The 27,645-nt window shown below is 36.1% G+C and overlaps 1 protein-coding gene across 1 annotated transcript in view; it reads right to left on the reverse strand.

The window, feature by feature from the left end:
* The window catches only part of LOC128235144 (uncharacterized), a 62,508-nt gene that overhangs the window by 8,888 nt on the left and 25,975 nt on the right, over nucleotides 1-27,645 (reverse strand). The window contains exons 3-11 of the mRNA XM_052949887.1: nucleotides 26,535-26,753; nucleotides 23,366-23,481; nucleotides 23,056-23,185; nucleotides 13,119-13,253; nucleotides 6,896-7,096; nucleotides 4,035-4,148; nucleotides 3,734-3,915; nucleotides 2,001-2,148; nucleotides 1,724-1,786 (exon numbers count right to left, since the gene is read on the reverse strand). Coding sequence (XP_052805847.1) covers nucleotides 1,724-1,786; nucleotides 2,001-2,148; nucleotides 3,734-3,915; nucleotides 4,035-4,148; nucleotides 6,896-7,096; nucleotides 13,119-13,253; nucleotides 23,056-23,185; nucleotides 23,366-23,481; nucleotides 26,535-26,753 — 1,308 coding nt within the window. The remainder of the gene's footprint in view (nucleotides 1-1,723; nucleotides 1,787-2,000; nucleotides 2,149-3,733; nucleotides 3,916-4,034; nucleotides 4,149-6,895; nucleotides 7,097-13,118; nucleotides 13,254-23,055; nucleotides 23,186-23,365; nucleotides 23,482-26,534; nucleotides 26,754-27,645) is intronic.

Raw genomic sequence — 27,645 nt, forward strand, 5'->3', positions numbered from 1 at the left:
CAATGTACAGAGACGCGAAAATGACCAGGACTACACAACCTATTACAAGTCCCACTATCCAGCCTATCAATGTACAAAGACACGAGAATGACCAGGACTACACACCCAATTACAAGTCCCACTATCCAGCCTATCAATGTACAGAGACGCGAAAATGACCAGGACTACACAACCTATTACAAGTCCAACTATCCAGCCTATCAATGTACAGAGACGCGAGAATGACCAGGAACACACACCCAATTACAAGTCCCACTATCCAGCCTATCAATGTACAGAGACGCGAGAATGACCAGGAACACACCCAAATACAAGTCCAACTATCCAGCCTATCAATGTACAGAGACGCGAGAATGACCAGGAACACACACCCAATTACAAGTCCCACTATCCAGCCTATCAATGTACAGAGACGCGAGAATGACCAGGACTACACACCCAAATACAAGTCCCACTATCCAGCCTTTCAACGTTCAGAGACGCAAAAATGACCAGGAACACACACCCAATTACAAGTCCCACTACCCAGCCTCTCAACGTACAGAGACGCGAAAATGACCGGGACTACACACCTAATTACAAGTCCCACTATCCAGCCTATCAATGTACAGAGACGCGAGAACGACCAGGACTACACACCCAATTACAAGTCCCACTATCCAGCCTATCAATGTACAGAGACGCGAGAACGACCAGGACTACACACCCAATTACAAGTCCCACTATCCAGCTTATCAATGTACAAAGACGCGAGAACGACCAGGACTACACACCCAAATACAAGTCCCACTATCCAGCCTATCAATGTACAGAGACGCGAGAATGACCAGGACTACACACACAATTACAAGTCCCACTATCCAGCCTATCAACGTACAGAGACGCAAAAATGACCAGGAACACACACCCAATTACAAGTCCCACTACCCAGCCTCTCAACGTACAGAGACGCGAAAATGACCGGGACTACACACCCAATTACAAGTCCCACTATCCAGCCTATCAATGTACAGAGACGCGAGAACGACCAGGACTACACACCCAATTACAAGTCCCACTATCCAGCTTATCAATGTACAAAGACGCGAGAACGACCAGGATTACACACCCAATTACAAGTCCCACTATCCAGCCTATCAATGTACAGAGACGCGAGAACGACCAGGACTACACACCCAATTACAAGTCCCACTATCCAGCTTATCAATGTACAAAGACGCGAGAACGACCAGGATTACACACCCAATTACAAGTCCCACTATCCAGCCTATCAATGTACAGAGACGCGAGAATGACCAGGACTACACACACAATTACAAGTCCCACTGTCCAGCCTATCAACGTACAGAGACGCGAGAATGACCAAGAACACATAATACCCAATTATTAGTCCTACTATCCCGCCTATCAACGTACAGAGACGCGAGAATGACCGGGAATATACACCCAATTACAAGTTCCACTATCCCGCCTATTAACGTACAGAAACGCGAGAATGATCTGGAATACACACCAAATTACAAGTCCCATTATCCCGCCTATCAATGTACAGAGACGCGAGAATGACCAGGAATACACTCACAATTACAAGCCTTCCTCTCCCATATCATAGCCAATTTACCGTGCCGTACAACGAGCATTAATAGGAACAAACATTTATCACTAGCACGATGAGATAGACACATTTAATACTTTTGTTATAAAGGAAATACTAGTGTCTAACCTGATAAGCGACTGCCTGTTGTTACAGGCCCTTCAGCAGCGTGTTTGGCATCCACAATGTCCACTAAAAAGACGTGATGAACAACATTTTAGTGAAGTTTCATACGTGTTTAAGTGACCGTATCAGTCAGGGATCATCACTCCTTGATACTATTAAGCTATATAGGATTTTATCACATGCTAAACATTGTTTTCGGTTTAATATAACCATTGTAATATCAATTACACATGTGTAATATTACATTTAAAGTCATATGTATGAATAAGTGTGACCATACCAGCCGTCCAATGAAGTTTGAAGCCAGGCTTTTGGAATGAATCGTCTGATCTGAACGTTACCGTAACTTTATTTACTTCTGTCGCGACAGTAAGATGCTTAAAATGGCCATAATATGGTCCGTGGTCAACACCAGTAGGCTCCTGAATCTTTAAAAAATAATATTTAATCAGTATTCATAAAATAATCACTTCCCTATATCAATAACTGTTTGTATTTAATGTGTACCAAATTATCGGGGGTTATTATTTGAAATATTGTAATAGTTCTACGTTTTCATTCTTAGCTTAGCCAATGAAGTTGCTAAGAAACACTTGTCATTTAAACGAAGCAAAGTGCCTAAATATTAAATTTTAATAGTTGAAGATTTTCTATTCAAAATACCAAAATAAATACTAAAAGGCGTCTTAAAATGTTTTGTGTATTTAGCTTTCTTCAAAACCCGTGCATCATATGGATGCATGTCAAAACCAGTCCTAGAGAAAAGCCGAGTCCATGAATCAGAAAAGAAAAGGTTAGCTAAGTGTCAGAAAATTTCAATTTCAATCAGATTGTCTTCAACTTTGAAACACACTTAATTTATCCGCACACTCAAAATCACTTCAGGTTAAGCTTTTTGCAAGTTCACCAACTGTTCGAAAATACCAGAGTTAAAACTATCAATATTTATGTGATCATTTCACTCGAGCCATCTAGCACTTATCAAGTTATCATTTAACAATAGTTCCATTCTTTCGTAAGGTAAAAATAAACTGTCCCAATCATTAAGAAGTGCAATCCTAAGGTACATCTTGACATGAGCTTGCTACCTACTAAGTTGTATCAATATACGCTATTCTAAACTCGAGTTATCAAGTAATCAAGTAATTAAAAAGATGCTGTTTTCCCAATTTTAATAACAGTTCTCTGACCCTTGACCTAAACGCCACCAATTTGTACTCTCCGATACCAATTTTATATGTGAACAAAAAAAAAACATTTCGCCAATAAAATAGTACCAGAAAAAACAGGAATATAACCGTATGAAATATGACTTAGTAAAATCATGTTGTTTTTGCTCGTTTTTTATTCTCAATATATATATATATATATATATATATATATATATATATATATATATATATATATATATATATATATATATATATATATATATATATAGATACACTGTACATATATATGGCGAATTAAACAATTCGAGCAAAAACACATTTGTTCATATTATTTATTGAAACGTATGCAACAATGTCAAAGTCCACATCTCTGCTGATACGGTCAGACAGAATTGATTGTAATTTCTACATTATTAACGCATTTCAATAGTGTGGACTTAAAAGACATATGAGCATATATTAACATTTGTTGAAGGGTTCCGGTCTTAACACTCGTAGTGATTTGCCACACTTTAATTCGTAATAAAAAAAATAAAATCCGTACAAAATGCATACACCATAAAGGAATCCCTGGTACACAATGTATTATGGTGTTACAATGCATACACAATTAACCCATTTTGGGTTGAATATCAAAGGCCATAAATGAAGTGGTATGATACTAAACAGACCACCGTTCAAAACCATCCAATTATAGTTGTACATAATTCAAATTTATTATGAATTTCTTCCATTAGTGGCATCGAAATTGCTCCCGACGGACGGCGTTTCGGAGGCCTTCAAAGGGACAGTTCCGGCTTGGCCTACATTAGCGTGATTTAATACAACGAAAACCAGTTACCGTCACATAGTCAAAGACGTCCTCCATGTCGAGGAAGACAAAATCCAATTTCATGGTCATGCCTGTCGGTACTTGCACTGTCCACACACAGTATATGTTGGGAGGGTAATGGTCCGGGAAATGTGGAGATGTTATGATGCCCTCTAAAGCCTCGCCGATAATGATACCACAGTTTGGAAAATCTTAAATATGTAAAAATATTTTCTAGAGAAACAGGATGTATTCAAAGAAAACAGAGACTTACTGCACGTGTATCATATTTAGTTTTGATCAGAATAGGCACGCTTTTGTTGCAACTTACCAAATTCACAAATGAACGGGTATATTTCACCGCTCAATCTTAGCTGTATTCCGTCGATAGGGTCAGACCCGCCCAAAGGAACAACATAGCTATGGGTCGGCTTGAAGTCTTCAACTGTGGATGAAAACAAGCACAAAATTAGCGAAATTGTACATATTAACATACATAGTTATTTTATTCGGACCGATATACAGAAGCTCGAGTGGGGAAGGAAAGAATCTCCTTTTGAAAACAGTTATTTTCTGTACTTTTGAATTACAATCTAACCCAAAAGAGTAAAAGTGCAGGGAATAGGTAACGTCGATTTATCATTCAATACGTAGGGAACTATCGGAGTTCCCAATTCAAAAGAAACACTCAGCATGTCCGAAAAAGTATTTATTCTAATATTCGTCTAGCGTACTAGTATATACTATTCATACGTATAAATAATGTACGTGCATTTTACGAATCAAATCTGACGCTTGTCAAATGCATTTTAAAGTGATGATATATAATATAATTAATTTCACCGCCAGCCTTACTTTTTAAATTTAAAATTACAGCTTGGAAATCAACAAAGGGTAATTACTAAAAAATAATCGCAACCAGTCATGATTCCTGTACACTGCACTTCTCATCAGTAGTATATACATATATGTGAAGTTTGAAACAGCAGCATTTTTCTTAAATTTAACAGATTTCCATTATGTCTATGTTCAAGTCAAATCATTTCATGGAATTTAAGGTAATCGAACCTATATACACAATATCTACATACATAATTATACTAACTGGAATTGCACATCACATATACATAAACTGTTATTTATAGTAATTACTATTGTTTTCTAGATGAATATCAATTAAAAAGATACCGTCTACGAATAATATTGAATCAAATGCATTATATTATATATCAATTACTTTTGTTTTGATTCTGACAAAAAAAAAAACTGAAATCTGCTCTTCTTACCAAAACACGTCTTTCTTCGTTTCGCCCGGAGTATTCAACTGGCTTCATAGTGAAATGTTCAATATGTAGTTTGAACATCAAATCATAGCACATTTGAATGTAGTTTCCAAGTGTAGGTATCTTTCCATATTTATAAATGTTTTATAACAACTTAAGGAATAATTAACTTTTTTGTTTTAATCATAGTTCAACCTATATCCCAGTAAAGCTGACCAATATTAATGCTAAAATAAACTTAACTGGTTAGGGACCACTTTTTCGCCAGTACCAATTATTCGCCCACTCTGTAAATTTGTTGTTTAGCAATTCTAGTATGATTGCTTTTCATACAATTGATACTTTGCGTTCAATTGAAGGGTTTTTTTTAATGAGGGCAACCAGATTACTCGGAGAAAAAACATTTGTCTTTCATTCGCCAAGGCTGAACTCAAACTGAGACGCCTTGGTGAGAGGCAAGTGCGCTAATTGGACAGCCAATAAAACAAGAGAAGCAAGTGCGCTTACCGGACAGCGAATAAAACAAGAGAAGCAAGTGCGCTAACCGGACAGCGAATAAAACAAGAGAAGCAAGTGCGCTAACCGGACAGCCAATAAAACAAGAGAAGCAAGTGCACTAACCGGACAGCCAATAAAACAAGAGAAGCAAGTGCGCTAACCGGACAGCCAATAAAACAAGAGAAGCAAGTGCGCTAACCGGACAGCCAATAAAACAAGAGAAGCAAGTGCGCTAACCGGACAGCCAATAAAACAAGAGAAGCAAGTGCGCTCACCGGACAGCCAATAAAACAAGAGAAGCAAGTGCGCTCACCGGACAGCCAATAAAACAAGAGAAGCAAGTGCGCTCACCGGACAGCCAATAAAACAAGAGAAGCAAGTGCGCTCACCGGACAGCCAATAAAACAAGAGAAGCAAGTGCGCTAACCGGACAGCCAATAAAACAAGAGAAGCAAGTGCGCTAACCGGACAGCCAATAAAACAAGAGAAGCAAGTGCGCTAACCGGACAGCCAATAAAACAAGAGAAGCAAGTGAGCTAACCGGACAGCCAATAAAACAAAAGAAGCAAGTGCGCTAACCGGACAGCCAATAAAACAAGAGAAGCAAGTGCGCTAACTCAGCCAATAAAACAAGAGAAGCAAGTGCGCTAACCGGACAGCCAATAAAACAAGAGAAGCAAGTGCGCTCACCGGACAGCCAATAAAACAAGAGAAGCAAGTGCGCTCACCGGACAGCCAATAAAACAAGAGAAGCAAGTGCGCTAACCGGACAGCCAATAAAACAAGAGAAGCAAGTGCGCTAACCGGACAGCCAATAAAACAAGAGAAGCAAGTGCGCTAACCGGACAGCCAATAAAACAAGAGAAGCAAGTGCGCTAACCGGACAGCCAATAAAACAAGAGAAGCAACTGTGCTAACCGGACAGCCAATAAAACAAGAGAAGCAAGTGCGCTAACCGGACAGCCAATAAAACAAGAGAAGCAAGTGCGCTAACAGGACAGCCAATAAAACAAGAGAAGCAAGTGCGCTAACCGGACAGTCAATAAAACAAGAGAAGCAAGTGCGCTAACCGGACAGCCAAAAAAACAAGAGAAGCAAGTGCGCTAACCGGACAGCCAATAAAACAAGAAAAGCAAGTGCGCTAACCGGACAGCCAATAAAACAAGAATGTTCGGCAACGTTGAATTTATTTTAGATAAACATCCAAAACAATTATGTAAGTTATATTTATATTATTCTACAATCAGTAATGTGGTAAATATGTCGGTAAAAAAATATTTCCTAGAAACTTCTCAAACATCCGGCCTACTTTTATCCTCTTTTTCCAAATCAAATACAACTTGGAATCGATGGCTATAAACAGTTATAATTTTGTTCTTTAGAATAAAAGACTATGATTCAACCCACTGACCAATCGGATCCAATGGAGAGAACGGTTTACGATTCAAGGAGGTCCAGAGTAGGTCACTTTCAAACAATGCTTCATTCTGATAATGCGGCGTCATTGCAAGCCCTGTGCTTCCGGGCTGGTTTGAGCAGAACTGCACAGCTTCCCGCCAGGGTTTCACCACATCAAATTCAGGCTTGTTAGATATGTACGTCTTCTGCGTTCCTGTCAATCCAATAGTAAATACTTAAACAAGAATGCCAAAAATGGCATGAAGTCAGTAAGGGAAACCCCTATACAATTAATATCCCGATCTCACAGAACTACGATCTCACCACGCTCATCCCGACCTGAAAAATTTATCAAATCGGGGCGAGAACGGCATCAAAATCTTAAAAATCTATGAATATCGTCCGCGGATCGCCTGATCTACGCTTGTACTACGATTTCTCCACGACCAACACGTTTCCGATACGTTGCATTTGCGCTTGTACCACGTTTCCACAGCGACCATCACCACTGATCTTGTGCCGCTTCTACTTCGCTGTCACCGCGATGTACAAGGACCGATTACGATGGTAGACAGACTTAAAGGACTGCTCCACGATGTTGCCGCGCTCTTGTCGACCACACTACGTTCTGAAAACGCTTTTACCCCGATTCATTTTAGCCACCATCCTGCTACATGTTCAAAATAAGCGTGGTGAGTTCGTAGAGCTTCACGATCTTCGCGATTCTACTACAAGTAACAACCGTTCATGAAGGCCCTCTCTGGATCAACCACGATGGTACCACGATTGGTCACGATTCGGTAACAAGTTTTGAGCGTGGTAGAAGCGGGACCCTGTGCGAACGGGGTATAACGTATCGGCCATTTTTTTTTTATCTCACCGCTATGCATGAACAGCTTTGTATTTATAAAGTCATCTGTTTGGTGAAGTAACTTTATGAATATTGGAAAAATTACTACAAATCGGAAATTAATATCCATTCAGAGATATTAACGGTTTTTTCTTAAAAGTGGCTCTGAACAATTGCAAGTTTAAACCATATATTTATATGACAGTTTATACCAATTATTGCTTTGCAATTTATACAAATTAGAACATGGCAGTTTAAACCAATCATGAAATGGCAGTTTAAAGAAATCTTATATCATTTATTTGTTTACATACCAGTTAAAAACAATCATTACATAAAAGTTCACAAAAACCGATATATTTTAGTTTTTGCACGACAGTTTATACCAATTATTACATGGCAGTATATCAATTATTACGTGGCAGTTTATACCAATTTTAACATGGAAGTTTAAACCAATTATTACATGACAGTTTATACTAATTATTACATGGCAGTTTATAACAATTATTACATGGCAGTTTACACCAGTTAAAACATGGCAGTTTATACCAATATAATATCGCAGTTTAAACCAATTATCATATGGCAGTAAATACCAATTTAATATTACATGGCAATTTATATCTATCATAGCATGGCAGTTAATACCAATCAACATATGCAAGTTTATACAAATTATTGCATGTCAGTTTATACTAACTATAACATGGCAGTTTATACCAATAGTTTATGGCAGTTTATACCGATCATAACATAGCAGTTAATACCAATCAACACATGCAACTGTATATGGAGGCTATTCGTTGCCAAAAGTGCAGACGTGTTAATTCCCACAATGTGCTTCTTCATCGTACTTAATGTCTCTTACACTTGTCAATGTAGACGTGCTATTTGTTATTTCTATGCGTAAGTTTTTCCGTACTGATTTTACATTTGTCATTAAAAAGACAAAATGCATAATTGCCAGATCTAAACTGTATAAACTCAATAAAACATCGATCGTATAATTTGCTTTTAACAATATGATGATGTAATTTAGAAAGGCGAATCATGCATATGTAAAACTGCAATCGTAAAGTCGACACTCGCATTCGTAAAATGAACACTTGCAGACCTACAAGTCCATGTTTACAAAAGTCAATTGACAAATTCAGAAATACAAGGATAGACGATTTCGCCTATACCTTATATGGTAAATGTCACAAAAAAAACGAAGGTGAATGGGCGGAACTAACGAATCGGATTTTCTTTCGTTTATTTTCGTAAAATCTAGCCAGGGAGATAACATCTTCGGCTACGGTTCAAATCCCAATCGGATCACTATCTCTTTATTTCACAATAACAACTTCATTTAAAAAATAAAGAAATTGAAGATCAATGTTCCTGAATGGGTTATATGTCACCATATTATTCAGTCAAGACAGTTGGGTGTATCTGAGCTGAAATATGTGTAGTGCCACTGTCAGTTTTTTTTTAATTATGTAAAAGGGACTATCGGACAATGAGCATAGTCTTTCTCCTTAGAACTCCCCCAAGCAAGCATTTTTTTTCGTTTATGAGTGGACCATGGACAGCTCTTCCAGAGGAAGAACAGCGCTTCAACCCACTTGTGCCCCCAAGTTACTGGGTCCGCCACTGTCAGGGGTGTACCTAGCCATACGCCAGCCCGCCCGTGCGTATACATCAGTATTAGCTCATTGAAATGACAAGAGCTCAAAATTCAAAATCTAAAATAAAGCTAAGGTAGTAAACATGTATATACAGGGTTGTTTTTTTTACATAATTTCTGCTGGCGTCAAAAATGCTCGAATGGATCTGTGAAAAACTTTTTTTTAATATTCTTGAAAGCGGGACACCTCTCCGGCTCCCGCACAATTTGATATATTAAGAATAAACTAATGAAATTTCATTAAATGACGAAACCTTACTCAAGCATACAGGCGTAAAGTTCAAAATGCTTCCTTCAGGGACGCCCCTGACTTAGTCATTCTTAAATGCCGTCCTCGCCTGGACGGCATTTTAGAATGACTAGCCACTGACTGTGAACCATAGGCATAAACAGTCAAGTAGGGGATGTCAAGAACTTGAATATATAGAGATATAGAGAGCATTTTTTCCATATATGAGAAAATAACGCGCGATTTTCCCACTCCTACTGGGCAAGGGCCGCTTCACCTAAATGTGAAAAAGTCCGGACTATTGTGTGTGTGTGGATAGGGTATTAGAAGGTAGCCGCAAGTAATTTGGTTTATTAGCAATAAATGAAATTGCATCTATATGATTGTTACAGAATAACTGTTACTTCCGAACTCTGTCAGACTTACCGGGTCCTTCGTTTAAGAAACGCGTTTCAAGCCAGGGAGGTAGCTAGCCCTCTATTCATGTGGATTCATAATTTTGCTATGGGATCCGGGGGCCCCCTCGGAAAAGGGCGTTCATAGGTGCTTTAATTAGTACTGGAGAATGGACAGTATTAGGATTATGGAGTCAAGTACGCATACTGCAACTTCGGCTGATTTTTTTATTATATTTTTGTCAGAATCATGTGGATTTAGCCGCGTACTCGCGAATAGGCAGCTACGCACATGCAAGCTTGAATATGTATATATACATATCTCAAAAAGACTGCCGTTAAGTGTTTGAATTTCATTTCCGGTACATTAACGAAGATGTATCAAGACATTTCAAACCAGGACCAATACGGACCAGACACTTTGGCGCTGGCTCAGGGAAACTTCGGACTATGATGTTTTGTTTCCAGTTTAGGTCCAGTTTGTTTTATAAATATTACTTTATCATTTAGATGGTTTGATCATTTCTTCTTAATAAATATTCTTACCAAATCATAATCTAAAATGTCTTCATATAGATGATCCGAAATGTCCAAGTGTCTAAAATTGATTTAAATAGAGCCGAATGATAGCGAAAATTCCGAAAGACGAAAGGAGGTGTAAAGGCCGTGGTGAAAGCAGATTTAACTTGGCAAGTATTACCTTGAACACATTGAAAACTGCTTTTGGAAAGTCATTTTTCTCATTTTCCCCTTTACGTTTAAGCCAGGCATTACATCATCCGTCATAAATTTGTCAAAAAGGGGTACAGAAAAATATGAATTTAATAACAATATAAATAATTAGACAATTTTGCTGGATGACATTGAATTTAACAATAACAATAGTAAATAACAAAGTAGTTTAATTGCATTATACATACAACACAAAATTGCTCATGGGCCTTTCTGGTCCTATATTACATATTTTATTTAAGAGAACATTTAACATTGTTTTCTCACACAAAAAAGTACAAATCGGCGCGATGCCAACTGAGGGCGAATCGGGTTGAATTACATTACTATGCTAAATTTTCACTGAAACCGCTTTGTAAAACAACAGAAAAACCGTTAAACATGCATTGTATCAACTTACCTTGTTGTATAATTTAAAATATGAACAGTCGAGACTCTAGAAGAGTAACTGACTCTTTCTCTCTCGTTAATATTCGTACAACACATGAGCAATATGGAGGATCGAAATGGGTTCAAAATTGCGCGCGTCTATTTTAAGGTAAGGAATTAAACATGCATTTTTTTCGGAATTATCTAAATGCGGGATTAGAAACTATCGATAATGCTTTTTAATGGGTCTGTAAATTTGATGGCAAATCCCTCCAAACACTTAAAAGCGTAAATACAACATTATTTTTTTATTGTTGAATCGAACAATTCAATTTACAGCTATTAAAGAACCGGTTCGGAAAGTTGAGTCTCTGGTGAGGTTGTTCGATAAAAGATCAGTTAATGCGGCAACTTGCAGCAAAAATCGACAAAAAGTCAAGGAACAAAATTATCGTAAAGCAAAAGAGATGAACCTTTGTTTATTTAACGCCCCAACTTGAGAAAGTGTCCCCTACTAATAGTCAGAAAAAATATATAATTTATTTCAAAACTTTTTTTAGAATATTAAATGAGAGTGGATGTACTGATGATATATTCCTTGACTTTCAAAAAGCGTTCGCCACGGTGCCGCACAAACGTTATAAGCATATAACACAGTAACGGAATACGTGGTCAATTGTAACACTGGATTGAAGCGTTTCTCCCGAAAAGACACCAGTCAGTCAGGATTGGAAATACAATTTCAGAAAAGAAACCGGTAGTGAGCGGTATCCCTCAAGGATCGGTTTAAGGGCAAAATTTATTTCTCATCTTTATAAACGACCCACCAGAAGTGGTAACTTCTGCAGTACAATCATTTGCAGACGACACCAAGTTATATTATTGTACTAAATGTGAAAATGGACTGTTGCATTACACAAGGTGATTTGGACAATCTTTCCAAATGGAAAGAAACACGGTTATTGCAATTTAATGCAGGAAACTGTAAGTATATGCACATAGGACAGAATAATATTAAACATCAATACTTCATGAAGTCTGTAGGAAACAGAATAAATATAGAGCAAATAGACTCGGAAAAGGACACTGGTGTAACATTTGATAGCAAGATGAAATTTAACACACTCACATCAAACATTGTGAGTAAAGTTAATGAAAGTGTTGGAATAACAACAAACTTTTGAATACCTTTAAAATGACATGTTCCTAGCATTATATAAAACTTTGATACGATCCATATTAGAATATGCAACTGTTGCCTGGTCACCATGGTTAAAGAAATACATTGTAGCTATAGAGCAAGTGCAAAGACGTTCAACTAGAATTGTTCGAAATATAAGTCACCTATCGTACAAACAGCGTTAACGAGAACTTGGACTACATACCCACATCTATAGAAGAAATCGAGCAGATGTTATACAATTGTTCAAAATTATGAAGAATTTCGATGAAGTCAGTTTACCCAGTTTACCCAGTATACAGCTTAGTGCTTCAAAAAGTACAAGGGGACACTCATTGCAACTACAAAAAAAAACCATAACCTAATATAAATGTTCATGAATAATTTTGTGCCTAGAAATATTAACAACTGGAAATATCTATCAGAAAATTGTGTTAACAATGAATCTGTAAATAGTTATAAAGGCAATCTGAGTGTTGCCTTGAAACATAAAGCCAACGAGTTCTAGTATTACTTTGCGTGCGTGCAATTGTGATATATTGGATATCAAACGGTCATCACAAGCAGCAGTTTATACTTGACAGATCTTCATAGGTAAATTCATAGGAAAAAGGCGTTACAACGACTTCGAAAGGCTTATTCTGTTGGTGTTGCTGATGTAAATAATGATGCCTTAAAACATTTTCGCTTAATAGGTTTTTCATATTATTTTCGAAAGTTCTTATAACGCTATTTTGGGTGGGTTATAACAGGTTTTAAATAAAAAATAATAATGCTATTAATATAGGCGATAGATTTTCGTATCATACCGTTTTGAAAGTTGCACGTAAATCCATTTGGTCTCGTGCAGTTCGAAGTAACTGCTTCACCGTCCTTAAAGGCAACGCAATTGTCCTCTGATCTAATTAACTTGGACACTAAATCGTCAGTTGAGTTTTTGAAGACTGGAAAGAACACAGATATTAATTTTATTCAATGTCGTTTTTTAAACAGTAGATCACCTGAACAAATACAAGTTAAACATTCTGTATACAAATCTGTCTTCGCGAGTTTTCTTGCGAGGCAAAGAGTACAAACTGGACAGCATATCATAATATTATGCTAGTTACTGCACCTACATATATTGTAATTATACTGGACCACTTCAGCATTAACGTATGATGTAAATCACGAGGGAAGTGGGTGATGTGTTTGTTTTGTAGGATCTTGTCAAGGGCAACTTTCAATAACTAGCGTGGTCTTCAGTAGATAGCGTTGTTATTTTTCCTCATGATAATTATAGAACGTTTAGGCTCCGCCTACTTCTTGCCGTTCAGATATGGGATTTAATGTATAGACAAAAATACTCTTAGAAAAATATGTTTGTTTCAATGTAAGATCGCAATATATTTCATCTCGTGGACACCCAAAGTAAATATTTAACGAATTGTTTTATTAGTTGTTAATCGATATAAGGATAATAGGTAACCAATAAGTATGGCACTTTGAACGTCGCTCAATATGGAATTAAAAGTCAAATAATAATAATAATAATAATAATAATAATAATAATAATAATAATAATAATAATACTAATAATAATAATAATAATAATAATAATAATAATAATGCTATCCCATTTGTTTAAAGGTAATGGTAATCATTAAGCAACTATACTTCCGATCATAGCAACCACCGAAAAAGTGCATGCAAACCGGACGTGGGCTAGATCTACACCAGTCTCCTACTGGAACAATTACCACACGTGCGCAAACTTATTTCGTAGTCTACGGACCCGATTGGGGGACGTCATATTCAATCTAGAGTCAGACTCTCCCAACTTGAAACAAGAGGGCCATGATGGCCCTAAAATGCTTACCTAAGCAAAGGGCCACAACTCTGTGATAAAACGTTAATAAAAATGTTGCAATTGAAACATCTCTTTACTGATGACGATGACTTGTTTTATATTTGTACAGGGTCATGCAATGAAGCTACCTGTTCAGTTTCATTGAATTTGGCCTGGTAGTTTCAGATATATTTTTAAAAGCAAAACAGAAGGTCGGCCATTTTGTTGTTGTTGTTGTTGATCAATCTCAATGCCTTGTTGTATTTTTGTAAAGGGTTATGCAATAAAGCTTTCTGTAATTTGGCCTGGTAGTTTCAGAGATTTTTTAAAGCAAAACAGGAAGTTGGCCAGATTGTTGTTGTTGTTGATCAATCGCGATCCCTTGTTGTAATTGTGTAGAAGGTTACCCAAGGAAACTTCCTGTAAAGTTTCATTGAAATTGGACTGGTAGTTTTAGAGGAAATGTTTTTTAAAGCAAAACAGAAAGTTGGCCATTTTGTTGTTGTTATTGTTGTTGTTGTTGTTGTAGAGTGTCAACCTAAGGAAGCTTCCTGTAAAGTTAAATTGAATTTGGACTGGTAGTTTTAGAGTAGATGTTTTTTTAGAGCAAAACAGGAAGTTGGCCATTTTGTTGTTGTTGTTGTTGTTGTTGATCAATCGTGACCCCTTGTTGTATTTGTGTAGAGGGTCACCCGAGGAAGGTTCCTGTAAAGTTTCATTGAATTTGGAGTAGCAGTTTCAGAGTAGATGTTTTTTAAAGCAAAACAGGAAGTCAGCCATTTTGTTGTTGTTGCTGTTGTTGTTGATCACTCGTGACTCCTTGTTGTATTTTTTGTAGAGGGTCAACAAAGGAAGCATCCTGTAAAGTTTCATTGAATTAGGACTGGTAGTTTCAGAGGATATGCTTTTTAAAGCAAAACAGGAAGTCGGCCATTTTGTTGTTGTTGTTGTTAATCAATCGTGACCCCTTGTTGTACTTTTGTAGAGGGACACCCATGGAAGCTTCCTGTGAAGTTTCATTAAATTTAGCCTTGTAGTTTCAGAGGAGATGACAAATTTAGTAAATGTAAATAAGGCTTTATTTAGATTTTTCAAAGTCAAATTACATAAGCTAATTTGGAAAATTATTATACATGTTTCCTTGCCTCTTTTCTGCCTTACTAAATTGTGTTTTCAATTGTTTGGATAAGTGACAAAAATGAAATAACATAAACTAAACTACTATTTAAATATCCTTATTCTATACCTTATTTATACGTCAAATCGCAGACGCTCTTTTGAACCGCGTGACCGTACAATATATTTCCATATTGGGACGCACGCGCGTACAATAATCCCATATTTTTTCCGTATTGTACGAATCACAGGTCCCATGTTAAACCTATGATAAAGACCGAAACCCGTGAAAAGTTTCCGAATGAAAAATAAAACTTCTGTTATTATCGGATGATCCAGGGGCGTAGCTAGGCCGTTTCGAAGAATACGCACAATTGTGACTGAAAAGGGCGGGGCCTTTATGGGGAGGGGGGGGGGTGGAGGGAGGGGGGGAGCTCTCGGTTTTGTCAAAGGTCAGAATGATACTGTATAGCAAAATAAATTTATTAGTACAGGATCATCAGCATTTAATCAACGATTAGAATACATCCTACATTTTCAGCCAATGAAATTGCAGATAGGCAGTCATTAAGTAGTAGACTTAATCCTTAAGAATTTTAACTTCCGCGCGTGTTTAAAGATCCGCCTACTGACAATCATCCGATACACATTCCCCGCGATACACATTCCCCGCGTCAGATTCTGCGTTGACGATGTATCAGCCAATGAGGTTGTATTTAAGTCAGTTAGATGACATGAAGTGAATTCTTAATAATAAAGAAGAGCTCGTTCGCTTCGCCCGTTCTTAATCATTAAGAATTCACTTCATGTAATCTAACTTGTATGCATATTCAATTCAAAAATGCTATGTCTAAAACGGCTTTGTAGGAAATTTAAAAATGGTAATTGTCTTAAATAATGAAAATGCATATGAACCGAGTCGTGAACATTCATGAAGCATATTTTTTACCCTCAGTATATTCGACAATTTTGTGAAAATGGTCTTGTCAATATCCGTAGAGAATATTTGTGTATCTGATATTTAAAATAAACAAAATTGAATATTAACAGTTAAAACAGACTCCTCTATCTTAAATGTGTGATGGATCGTCCTCTTATATCAAATGTTACGGGGCACTACACATTTAATTATGCTTCACAAATAACCTAAGCTGTGTTCTCGTCCAAATATATATCCGTATTGTACAGAACAATGTTAAATAACCTATTAATATTTGATGTTCAAGTCTGATTATAACTTACTTCTGGGAATCCTGTTTAAAAAAATTAACGGGAGACAACTGCAAAAAAGAACACATTAACTCATCAATTATAATTCATTATTAAATTGCAACTGACATATTGACAGGTACCTATTGTGCACTAAGTCACTGATAAGCTAAAATATTGCATTTGTGAAATGTACATTGTTATTATGTTATTTCACCAAACATAATGATCTTATTTGGAAACATAGCTAGCTAAATGTAATATCACATATTTACTTTCATTACTGAAGAGTCAAAACAACTTGTTATTTTTATGCCCCCGAAGGTGGGCATATTAAAATCGCACCGTCCGTCCGTCAGTCCGTGTGTCCGGCTCAATAACTCATGTCCGGGCTGTAACTTTCTCTTGTATGGACAGATTTGAAAATGACTTGCCACATGTGTTCGACATACCGAGACGACGTGTCGAGTGCAAGACCCATGTCCCTACCTCTAAGTTCAATGCCACACTTAGTGTTTATTCACAATGGAATGCTGCATATAAGGACACAGAGCATAGGTTGTCGTGTCCGGGCTGTAACTTTCTCTTGCATGGACAGATTTTAAAATAACTTGTCACATGTGTTCGACATTGTGTCGCGTGCAAGACCTATGTCCCTAGATTTAAGGTGAAAGACACACTTAGTGTTTATTCACAATGGAATGCTGAATATAAGAACATGAGAGTGTAGGTTGTCAAGTATGGGTGGTATTTTTTATGTTCAGAGGCAATTTAAAATAACTTGCCATATGTATTTGACACGTAAAGGCAAGATCAACTTTTCATGTACTGACCTTGTTCATAGGTCAATGTCACATTCGGGGGCATTCGTCACATACTGTGACAGCTCTTGTTTTATAAAGATTCTAAATTGTTTATTGACTAGCAAATCTATCATAAAATAGTTTTCGCTGCTTATCATAAGCTTTACAGTCGGTGATAAAATGGACTTTATCTTCAATCTCTGTAGAATTACAAATTTTACAATGTCTTTTGTTAGCTGTAATATTCTCGTATCTGAAAACTTCTATTTCTAGCTAATGAGAGTTATTCTAAAGTTTGAGAAACATGTTCTAACATCATGGGTCTAAATAAAACTTTAGAAGGGTCTCTGCAAAAATCGGTTTTAAATAAAGCATATCTTCTAAGCTTGCTAGTTTCAGACAACAATTTTCTGAAATATTGTTTAAACAACGATACATGTTTTCGTTTTAAAATCTTGTGCAAATGTTTATAATACATACGGGATATTATGATAGGACATTTTTTTCTGGTGACCTGTATCACGTCGAGTTTGGTGTGTAACGGATGTTTACCGAACCCGAACGCGGCGTGATGCAGGTCACCAGAAAATCTTGTTATCGTAATATTCCATTTATTATATACCTGCCTATTTAATTATTCCTTTTTTATTTTTCGGTTTTAATTTGATTTAAAATTACCGCCATCTGTCAAATGCGCGTATAATGTAGTTTTGGGTAATGAAGTCAAGGGAGGCTACTACAGCGAAACGAAGTCAGAAGTTACATTATTCACTTTATTGAGCAAAATAAGAACAAAATAATTATCAAATGTCACAGCACAAAAGCACAACAACAAAAAACGGTACTTATTTTACGAGTATACACTAATCGTTATTTCCTGTAGACGTAACGCGGCCAATTTTAACAAAGTAAATATTCGTGGGATTTTTTGAGGGAACTTCGTGAGTCAATCGCTATTTCTATCGATGACGCGAATTCGTCTACTTCTTTGTATTGTTGTATAAAATAGTTTACACGCGGTACTCGCATGATACAGAATCAGAAAACGACAGTATTATGATACGGATTTTTCAATACGGCGTGCTGTTTTTACATTGTTGGATTTGATAGGCATATAATAAATAGATGTAGATACCAAACTAGATACCAAGCTATTTTTACTATTTTCATAAAGTAAATTACTTTCTGCAAAAGCACTCTGTAACAAACTGATTTGACGATACTAATAACTATATCAATAAACTATGGAAAATGACCCGTGTCACCAACAACTGCAGCATTTGTTGCCTTTTCGTGAACACCTAGTATACATATTAAGAATTTTAGGTGAAGCTTTTTACATAGCATGTCACAACTATATTTGAAGATATCAAAATTAGTCTTTTTAGCCTTGAAGAAGGTGTATTTATGGTATCCCATATTTCACTGGTATATAAAACAACAGGTTTGACAGTATGATCAAAAAGATGTAAACTTGTTTTAACATCTGGGATAAAGTTGCCAAAACTTTTATATAATTTGAAATTAGCTTTCAATGCTCTTTTATAAAGGTCATTTTGACAGTATGAAAATGTTCCCGAAGAAGAAAATAGAATTTCTAAATATGTATATGTTGTAACATGTTTTATTTCACAGTCTTTATAAAAATACTTGGTAGATGATATGCGTCCACTATTGCACTACTTGATAACAATACAAGGTCATCTGCATACAGTAAACAGCTAAATTTACAGTTTTTTAGAGTAACTTGGTCATCTGTTTCACCAAAACACTGTGGTAGGCTGTTAAGAAATGATTTAAAAAGATTCGGACTGAGATTATCACCAATTTTGGGCATGCTTTTTTCTGTTAAGGTATCTTAAGTCTTACATGCATATAATTGCTGCTATCCATATCCTTTATAGTTATATAAAAAGGTCCGGTTATCCCTATATCAAAAGTTTATTAAGAGTATTGAAGGTATAACTGTGTCGAACGCCCTGGCAAAATCAACAAAACAGGCAAATAGTTTTCCCCATCATTTAAGTATTTTTCAATGAGGGTTTTTACCACAAACATATGATCACTTATTCTTGCTTTTGGCTGAAAACCTTAAAAAGTCCTGGCAAAAGTATGGTTTGGCCACACTTGATCATTTCGTTAGAGATTGAGTTTAATCCAACAGCCATTTGTTCTTAAGTTTCTTTATTACAGATGCAATCTCATTATATGTTTTAACATTTTCTTTGTTTTGAAGTATTTTTTTAAATGGTTATTTTTAAAGTCCTTTTTATTGCTGAATAAATTTGAGAAGTATTTATTAGGAGATATTTTTGTGAATGATCATCATTGAACTTAACTTCTTTAAGCTCTTTAACTAATGACCAATATTCCTGTGGATTATTATCCTGCAATGTATTTAATCGTTCAAATATTAGTCTTTTGAATTAATTCTTCTTTCTCTTACTATAAATTTTGCTAAATTTAAAGAATGAGCCTCAAATGGTAGGGTCTGAAGTATTTATAGAGTATGGCAAACTCTTCTGTTTTAAAGTGTTTCCATGATTTTAAGATCATTATCAAACCATCTTTTTGGTAAGCTTTCTTAGCTTTCATAGCCTTCCTTTGTTTCAAGGTTTTTTCACATACTTCATGCATAATACTATAAATGTTTAATTATATTATCAATTGAGTTCGAAACTTTAGGTTTTATATCTGAGTTGGTAAAACATGGATTATTGATTAAATTCTGAATTTTAGATTTTACATTATTTGGTAATAATGTTTTTGAATATTACAGAAGATTCTTTTTTCCATGAATATTCAGTTGGAACACATGATATAGTGGAAGACGCGTCTTCAATAGTTTCTCAAAGTGTGCAGCAAGTTTTACAGATATAATAGCATGGACACTCAGCAACGGATCATGTTCATGTACAACAAATTAGACAATTTTGTTATCTGATACCATACACTAGTCCACAACACGTTTACCATAACATTTAAAGCATGTAAATTTACCATGTTCCCATTTGTTACCATTGACATAAAATTAAAAAATCAATGTGAAATCGATTAAAATTAAGATAACAGACACGGTTATATTGAATGTCTTCATATAACCTTTGTTAACACGCTGTATAAATAAAATACAATGCATGTGAGGATTCGTGTGTAGAAAATAATAAAGTCTTGTTTTGCAGTGTACAGTTTTGCTGCATAATCTATGATGCCACGGCAAAAATGACTTAATGATCAATTTAACATCATAGTATTAGGTTATTTCATTCTTATCTATCAACTTGAAGCTCGTTTGGCCACAGCTATAGAACATTTGTTTTTATCGCAAACCATAACGATATAACCTGTTAGCGCCTGCATCTTGAATGCATTTATAGGTTACTGGTATCACGAATCTTATCTAGTTAACCTGGTCCCAAATTCTCGAAACTTCTTAAGTCCCTTATGACAGGATTAAGCTAATCGCATTATTTTTGGTTTTCAATAAGACTTCTTTAAGCGTTTTTGTACTGTATAAAGAAATTATCTTTATGATAATAACAATAAACATTTGTCATTAAGGCCACACCAAATTAATGTTTAGTTCCTCGGATTTTTGCCAAAAAAATTGGAGCGAGCGAGTGTCAGTTTTCATAAAAACCGAAGCGAGCGAAGAGCGAAAAATATATTTTTCCTTATATTTAATATAAATAAGAAAGATTGTTCAAAATAATTGCCCTTAAAGCCATTTTAATGCCATCTTGAACTGAACCTCTAATGGACATTGGGAAAATGTCGGAAAACATACTATTTATTCATCCGTGTTTAGTACAAACATTATATGGATAAATCTAATTTCTTATATAATTAAAACGTATTTAAATATGACGATCATTCATAATAATAAATAACCCTGCTTTTAGTAAAGTTTGAAACGACTTATATAAATCTACCTGAATCAGTTTAACATAATATGCAACTGTATTTAGACATAACTTAGGATTGATTTTGGATTTGTAAAAAATGATCACTTACACACTGGCATCATCAAACATCAGACTCCATATAACATAGACTAAATTTTGTTTTTATTATCAAAGGAAATGCAATGACATGTGCTTATTAAAACAAAAAGAACATGGGTATTTTTCAGAGTACTTATTTTGGTTATTTAGATGTTTTTATGCACCAGCCAATTGTATATGCCCCCCCCCCCCCCCCTAAGTCCAGAATAGCGGGGACTTTGACTTGAGGTCTCTCAAAACCCGGGTAAAATACCCGACCTGCAGGGACACACTGCTGGTAAAATCCCTGCCAAATGGCCCTGCAACCCCGAATACCTATGTGAGGCCCATTCCCGACTATTTTCAATATGCCTCTGCTGTCCCTGGTATACCCCTGGAACAAGGGCGAGGGGTGGGCGGGGCAGTGGTTACAATTGACAAGTGCATTACAATCCCGGATTATGTTGCAAATAAAAACAAAATATAAGGTGATAAATTTTGGCTTAATTATGTTGAGGTATATCCAGACCAGTGTTTATATCGCTATTTGTGAAAAGATATTTGTTCAAAACTGTTGCTTTGTCAGAATTTGATCAAAAATGAGCTTGATACATCAATTTGGACCAAACAATGACTCATGTTCCAGTTAAGTTGACCTGTGACATCTATAGCATCGTCGTAACGAGGTATGATGTTGGTCCCTTGTATTATGACTTAAAAAAATGGTACTAAGTTGATCATTCCGATTTCCATTCAAAACGAGTCACTAATTACGCAATATAATCGCTACCAGTCTCAGATACATATGCTTTATTGCATAATGATTGCTTTAAATAATGATCCTTTAGTTCATGAGACGATCAACAATGACTTCAAGCATGCTCAAAACATATTTATTGTCAAAAATAAGATTTTATTTCCAAACTTCGAGCCACATTGTTTATACCGGAAGCGGCCATTTTGATTGAATTTATTTAACCCATGCTAAACCGATCGATATACAGTATAAAAACACTACGCATCGGTAACTTCCCTTTACAAACACACGAAAACTAGCGTAGAAAAATTAAACTTGATTATTTTTAGCCTTTTAATAAATTATTACCTGAAAAAAATCTGCTTGGCGATCAAAATAGAGGTGCGGGCGCACAAAAAAAATAAAAATATTTTTTTTACATTTTCAAAAAAATAGGAGCGGTAAATCCGCGGAACGAAATATCAATTTGGTGTGGCCTAATCGAAATTCAAATTAAGTATTATTTTGGCTATTTGAAATAAGCTACATTATGCCTCTTAAGCTTAAGAAGTTTCAAGAAACTGAGACCAGTTAGTAAGTTACTACCTAAGTGGAATTCGCAAATCATAACTTGATAAACTGTTCCTGCTAAAAGCCAAATATGCATTTATAGATAAGTTGTAACACGAATCTTATCTAGAACCAGTAAATGTTATTTATTAAGTGGAATTTGCAAACCATAACTAGTAAATCTGTTTATGTTGTACAGCTAAAAAGCTAACAGGTGGCAGTTCTGGGCACTTTCAAGCCAGTTTTTAATCTTATGATATTTATCTTACCTAAAACCATTCGCGAATATTAATTGGATAGCTAGATAATTATCGCGAAAATTAAGTGGTTAACACGAAACAAATCGCAAACGTTAACAGGTTTTCTTACGGCAGCTATATGCCACCATAGGAATGAGCTCTTGGGTTATACAATAATTTAGTCATTGCGACGTTCGATTGTTTTTGTTCACTTTCAACAAATGAGGGTTTGTTGCATCTATTAGCAATTTATGATACATACGGAATTTGTAGGCAGTGAATACGCCTTCTCCCCCACACCGCTCCTCCCAGCTGCCTGGACACACTAGGTTGCAACGGAACATAGGCTCCACGCCCCCGGCATGCACCCGACTACACAAACATCGTCTGCCCTAGGGTGAAGTATGATGGAACTTTTTATTTCAATTATTTCTTCAGTCGCCGAATGTAAAATCACTTACTGGGGAGACTTTTAAACTAGACAAGTAATATAGCATGCACAAGGTATTCAAAGCTCTGATAACATTTACCAGTAAGGCATTTTTTATATTTGCTGTGGTTATGGGCATTACCTGAAGCAGGAAGTAAGAATATCCACGGCAGGCCATACCGCATTCCGTCATCTGGTTGTGCTTGGAGGTCTCGTAGGTTTCCGTATCCCGAGAAAAGGTTTCTTCCGCCACACACCCTATAGGTTAAATTAATATAATCAGAAAACAAATTTGACTGCATGATAATTCATATGGCTCAAGACCACAGTTATCTACCCCCGTTGACCAAGATCCGGATGTTAATACAGAAAAAAGAGTGCTTGTGTTCAAGTATCAATATTTTATTAAAATTGAATGAAAAAGAAGCAAAAAAATGTTCATTTTGCAGAGAACTTGACTGAATTTGACACTCTATTGCAGAAATTGATAGTTTTCAGTGTAAATATTGGAAAAATCATAGCTTGTGGAAGTCTGAAAATTAGTTGTTTATAGCCGATTGACTCCTTGGCGGAAGGGTTCTGTATTTGAACTCAATTTTGACAGTCGGGTCAATGGTCAACATGGTGTTTTCTTGTGATTATATTTTGTGTCTTGAATTATTCTAGAGATGCCATGTCCTTGTTTTTCAATTGGGATGTGTATAAAGTCAAAAGCCAGGTTAGTGTCTATATGAAACATATAGTAAAAATAACTCTGGTCTCACGCCATATAATGCATTCCTGCCTCAGTGTGTGTCCAACATGGTGTACTCGTATAAACCGTCATAAATGTTAGGACGCACAGCAAACAAGGCTGCACCTGTTTGTATGACAGAAGACGCATCTCAGTTCTGAACCGGAGTTTGAACATTGGTTTTGTTTCTGTATATGCATATACAAACCGTTTAACAATATATGTACTGCCAGTACTCCGGCATATAGGCACTTTGCAGATTTGTTTTGCAATAGACCAAAAACCGAACTGATATACTGAACGAGCAACAGTATGATGACTCTAAAACAACCCAATTCAAACTAAGTTTGGTTGGTAACAATCAATTCTAGCTGAAAACTACTTAAACAATGTGACTTTTCGTTTGACACAAACACATTTTATACTTTTGAAGTTCATAAATATGTCCGTATTACTCACCTGGGTACCTGGAGAAAATAGTGAAGCTAGCTATTGCTAAGGAAGTCGTTAGTTGCTTACACAAAATGTGGTTGCTAAGAAAGGTAGTGGTTGGTGTTTAATACATCCAGGGCTGCTAAAGAATGTGATGGTTTATAGGGAAGCAAGCCATGGTTGATGTAGTCATTGCCGGTTACTAAAAACAAATATGGTTTCTAAGAAATTGATGGCTGCTAAGGGGATGCATGGTTATCAAGGTAGGGACTGCTGCTAAGGAAGTCATATGCTTAGAAAAAAAACATGTTTCAAACAAAATTTGAGCATGCTGAGGAGGGCGGTGTTTGCTAAGAAAGTTGATGGTTGCGGCCTCGTCGTTTTGAAGAAGATGTTTTTAACGGTTTCCCTTATATAGTTCAATATAAAACAAGGACAGTTCATTAAGTAAACTAGTACCTGACATATGTTCGTGAGCCACGACCATGACGCTCAAGATTAATATGACTTTTAATTAGGATTTTTTTAAAATCTAAATGGAAGTTTTTGGGAATTGTTCTGTAACTTGCTAGATACTATTACTGTGACCTACCCTAGTATCGCACAAAACTCTGGGAGCTATGGCTTATCCACGTAAGCAGTGAACACGGTGTTAGCCGTTTTTAGAAGCCCGTATCGTTCATGAATGAATATTCTCACAAATAATAAAAATATAAATGGTGTTTTAAACTGCGTGTGCCATCAAAATGTTTTTATAATAAAAGTTTCCTCGTATGTTAATTTTATCATGATATAGAGCATATATGACAGCTTAATAACTGGGGTCAGTAGATGTGGGTGCATAGTAGCTATAGGGCTGTCGATATATTTAGATCGCGGTGAGTTCAGGTTAATAATAGCTAACAAAGACTAACTGAGTAGACAGTGAATTTGATTGCGTTTTACGTTTCAAAAAAAGGAAAAAAATCACGTTGTTTTATTTTACTCGCATGGTGACAACGACAAAATAAAACGACACTAACTTATTCAGTTATGTAAAATGGAATGAAGAAACGTCCAACAAGCAACTTTAATAGAGAGTGTCTAGAATAATAAATATTTTTTTCAATGTAAGTATAATAAATATTTAAATTGCGCTTATATAATGCAATAATAGTGATAAGATAATATTTCCCTCTCTTGTTTTTGATTGTTATGAGGCAACTTATAAATAAATGCAATCAACCTGAACTACCCTAAATTAACACTAACATTTGTGGACCACAGATTGGCTCTAAAACGTCAAACGTAAACGTTTTACGTACACCGTAAATAAAACAATAGGTACAATGAGTGTTTCTATGCGATTAAATGGAATTGTGTATTTTAACAACATGACTTATTAATGTTATGAAGGTTTTCAAATTACAGGACATAATAGTCAGAACAAAAAGTCCCTGATTATGATACATCATTCAGACGACTATTGATTTTCTGTTGCTTCATATACTTTTGTACTATAATGCATACATGTGTAAAATGAATGTTTGGTTCTCTCACTTAAACAGTGTAATAGAATATTTGCCATCTAAACGTATCATATGGAAGATCATATGTTTATATTCGACTGTAAATGTATACATATTAGAAAAATTGCACATGAACTGTTATGAATCATATGAAGTTCTTAAACAACTAAGTTGGCGAAAGCAAAAATGTCTAGTAAATAGGCTACTGCTTTAAAGGGACTCGCTTAAGTTTTGGCACCAATTTCCCCCGGTAATACATCTGAAAACACTTCTATTATAATCATTTTACTCATTGATACTGAATTTGCAGAAAAAATACACTTGAAGTATAAAAACAAATATTTTAATTTACGTTGGGAGCGAACCAGCGCAGGTACATTCAAGAATCCCATTTATAAGTGCCTGACATATATACATGTTGTATGAGCAATAGTCAACTATGTAAATTGCCCTTGAAAATAAATCACATTTTATTAATAGTATACATGGAATACTCTGACATTTAATCGCCGAAAAAGGGCATAGCGCTATCATTACCTGACATTTAGGTTATGAGACACGATCCATTCGTTCTCAGGGGACCTGGTCAACCAAACAACAATAGTGTAGCTGAACTAAAACAAAGACTACTTATATACCAATCAACCAAACCCAGGGTGACAGTATCTTGTCAGTCCATATTGCTCCTGATTCTTTGACCAACTGTTCAGTTTCATGTGCCCTGCTGTAGTGTCCGCGCAAGACTTTGTAGATGGCGTTTTCGTCAGCTATTTTTGAGCCCTTTCTGCAGCCGGTTTGAGCCTCAGTCCAAGTTTTCGGATCCTCGTGAATAACGTACCCTTTTCGCGCTAGTGTTGCTGAAAAGGTATAAATGCACAAAAGCAACTTTACAAACTAAACATTTTTCTTGGACAGGGATGATATTCTAAACATTAAAAAAATGATTAAAGGTTCCTCCTTAGTTTTTCAGATGTGTTTACTAGTTAAGTTTTTGATAGATACTGACCCTGATAACAGAATTCATCCCGCCTTGTTGAAGTAGAAGTAGTGTAACGTGCGAGGCCAACAAGGCCAACAGATCCCTTCAGAGAAAAGCATGCTCGACCCTGAATGGGCCCACTAGTCTTTATATACAGTAAATTTTCAATCCACAGTTGAACGTTACAGTAGTAGTAGTAGTAGCAGTAGTAGTAGTGGTAGTGGTAGTGGCAGTGGCAGTGGCAGCAGCAGCAGCAGTAGCAGTAGCAGTAGTAGTGGTAGTGGTAGTGGCAGTGGCAGTGGCAGCAGCAGTAGCAGCGGCAGTGGCAGTGGTAGTGGCAGTGACAGCAGCAGCAGCAGCAGCAGCAGCAGCAGCAGCAGTAGTAGTAGTAGTAGTAGTAGTAGTAGTAGTAGTAGTAGTAGTAGCAGCAGCAGCAGCAGCAGCAGCAGCAGCAGCAGCAGCAGCAGCAGCAGCAGAGCAGCAGCAGCAGTAGCAGTAGCAGTAGTAGTAGTAGTAGTAGATGAGCTTTTTAAGGAAGTTTAGTTTTACAAAATTTAAAAATGAATAAAAAAATAAATGTTGCAGTGTTTGAGAACTGTGCTTGTGGTATGCTTTTCTCGCAAAATTTTACCGTTACAATTCGTAGCACCATTAGTGGATTATTAACAGTTTTCGGAACAGATCAATATCATTATGCTAAAGGAATCATTACGTTATGTGGAGTAGAGCTAAATGCGGATATATTGTTGTTGTTCATATACTTAAGAATA

This window comes from Mya arenaria, chromosome 5 (genome assembly GCF_026914265.1).
Source record: "Mya arenaria isolate MELC-2E11 chromosome 5, ASM2691426v1".
Taxonomy (NCBI): domain Eukaryota; kingdom Metazoa; phylum Mollusca; class Bivalvia; order Myida; family Myidae; genus Mya; species Mya arenaria.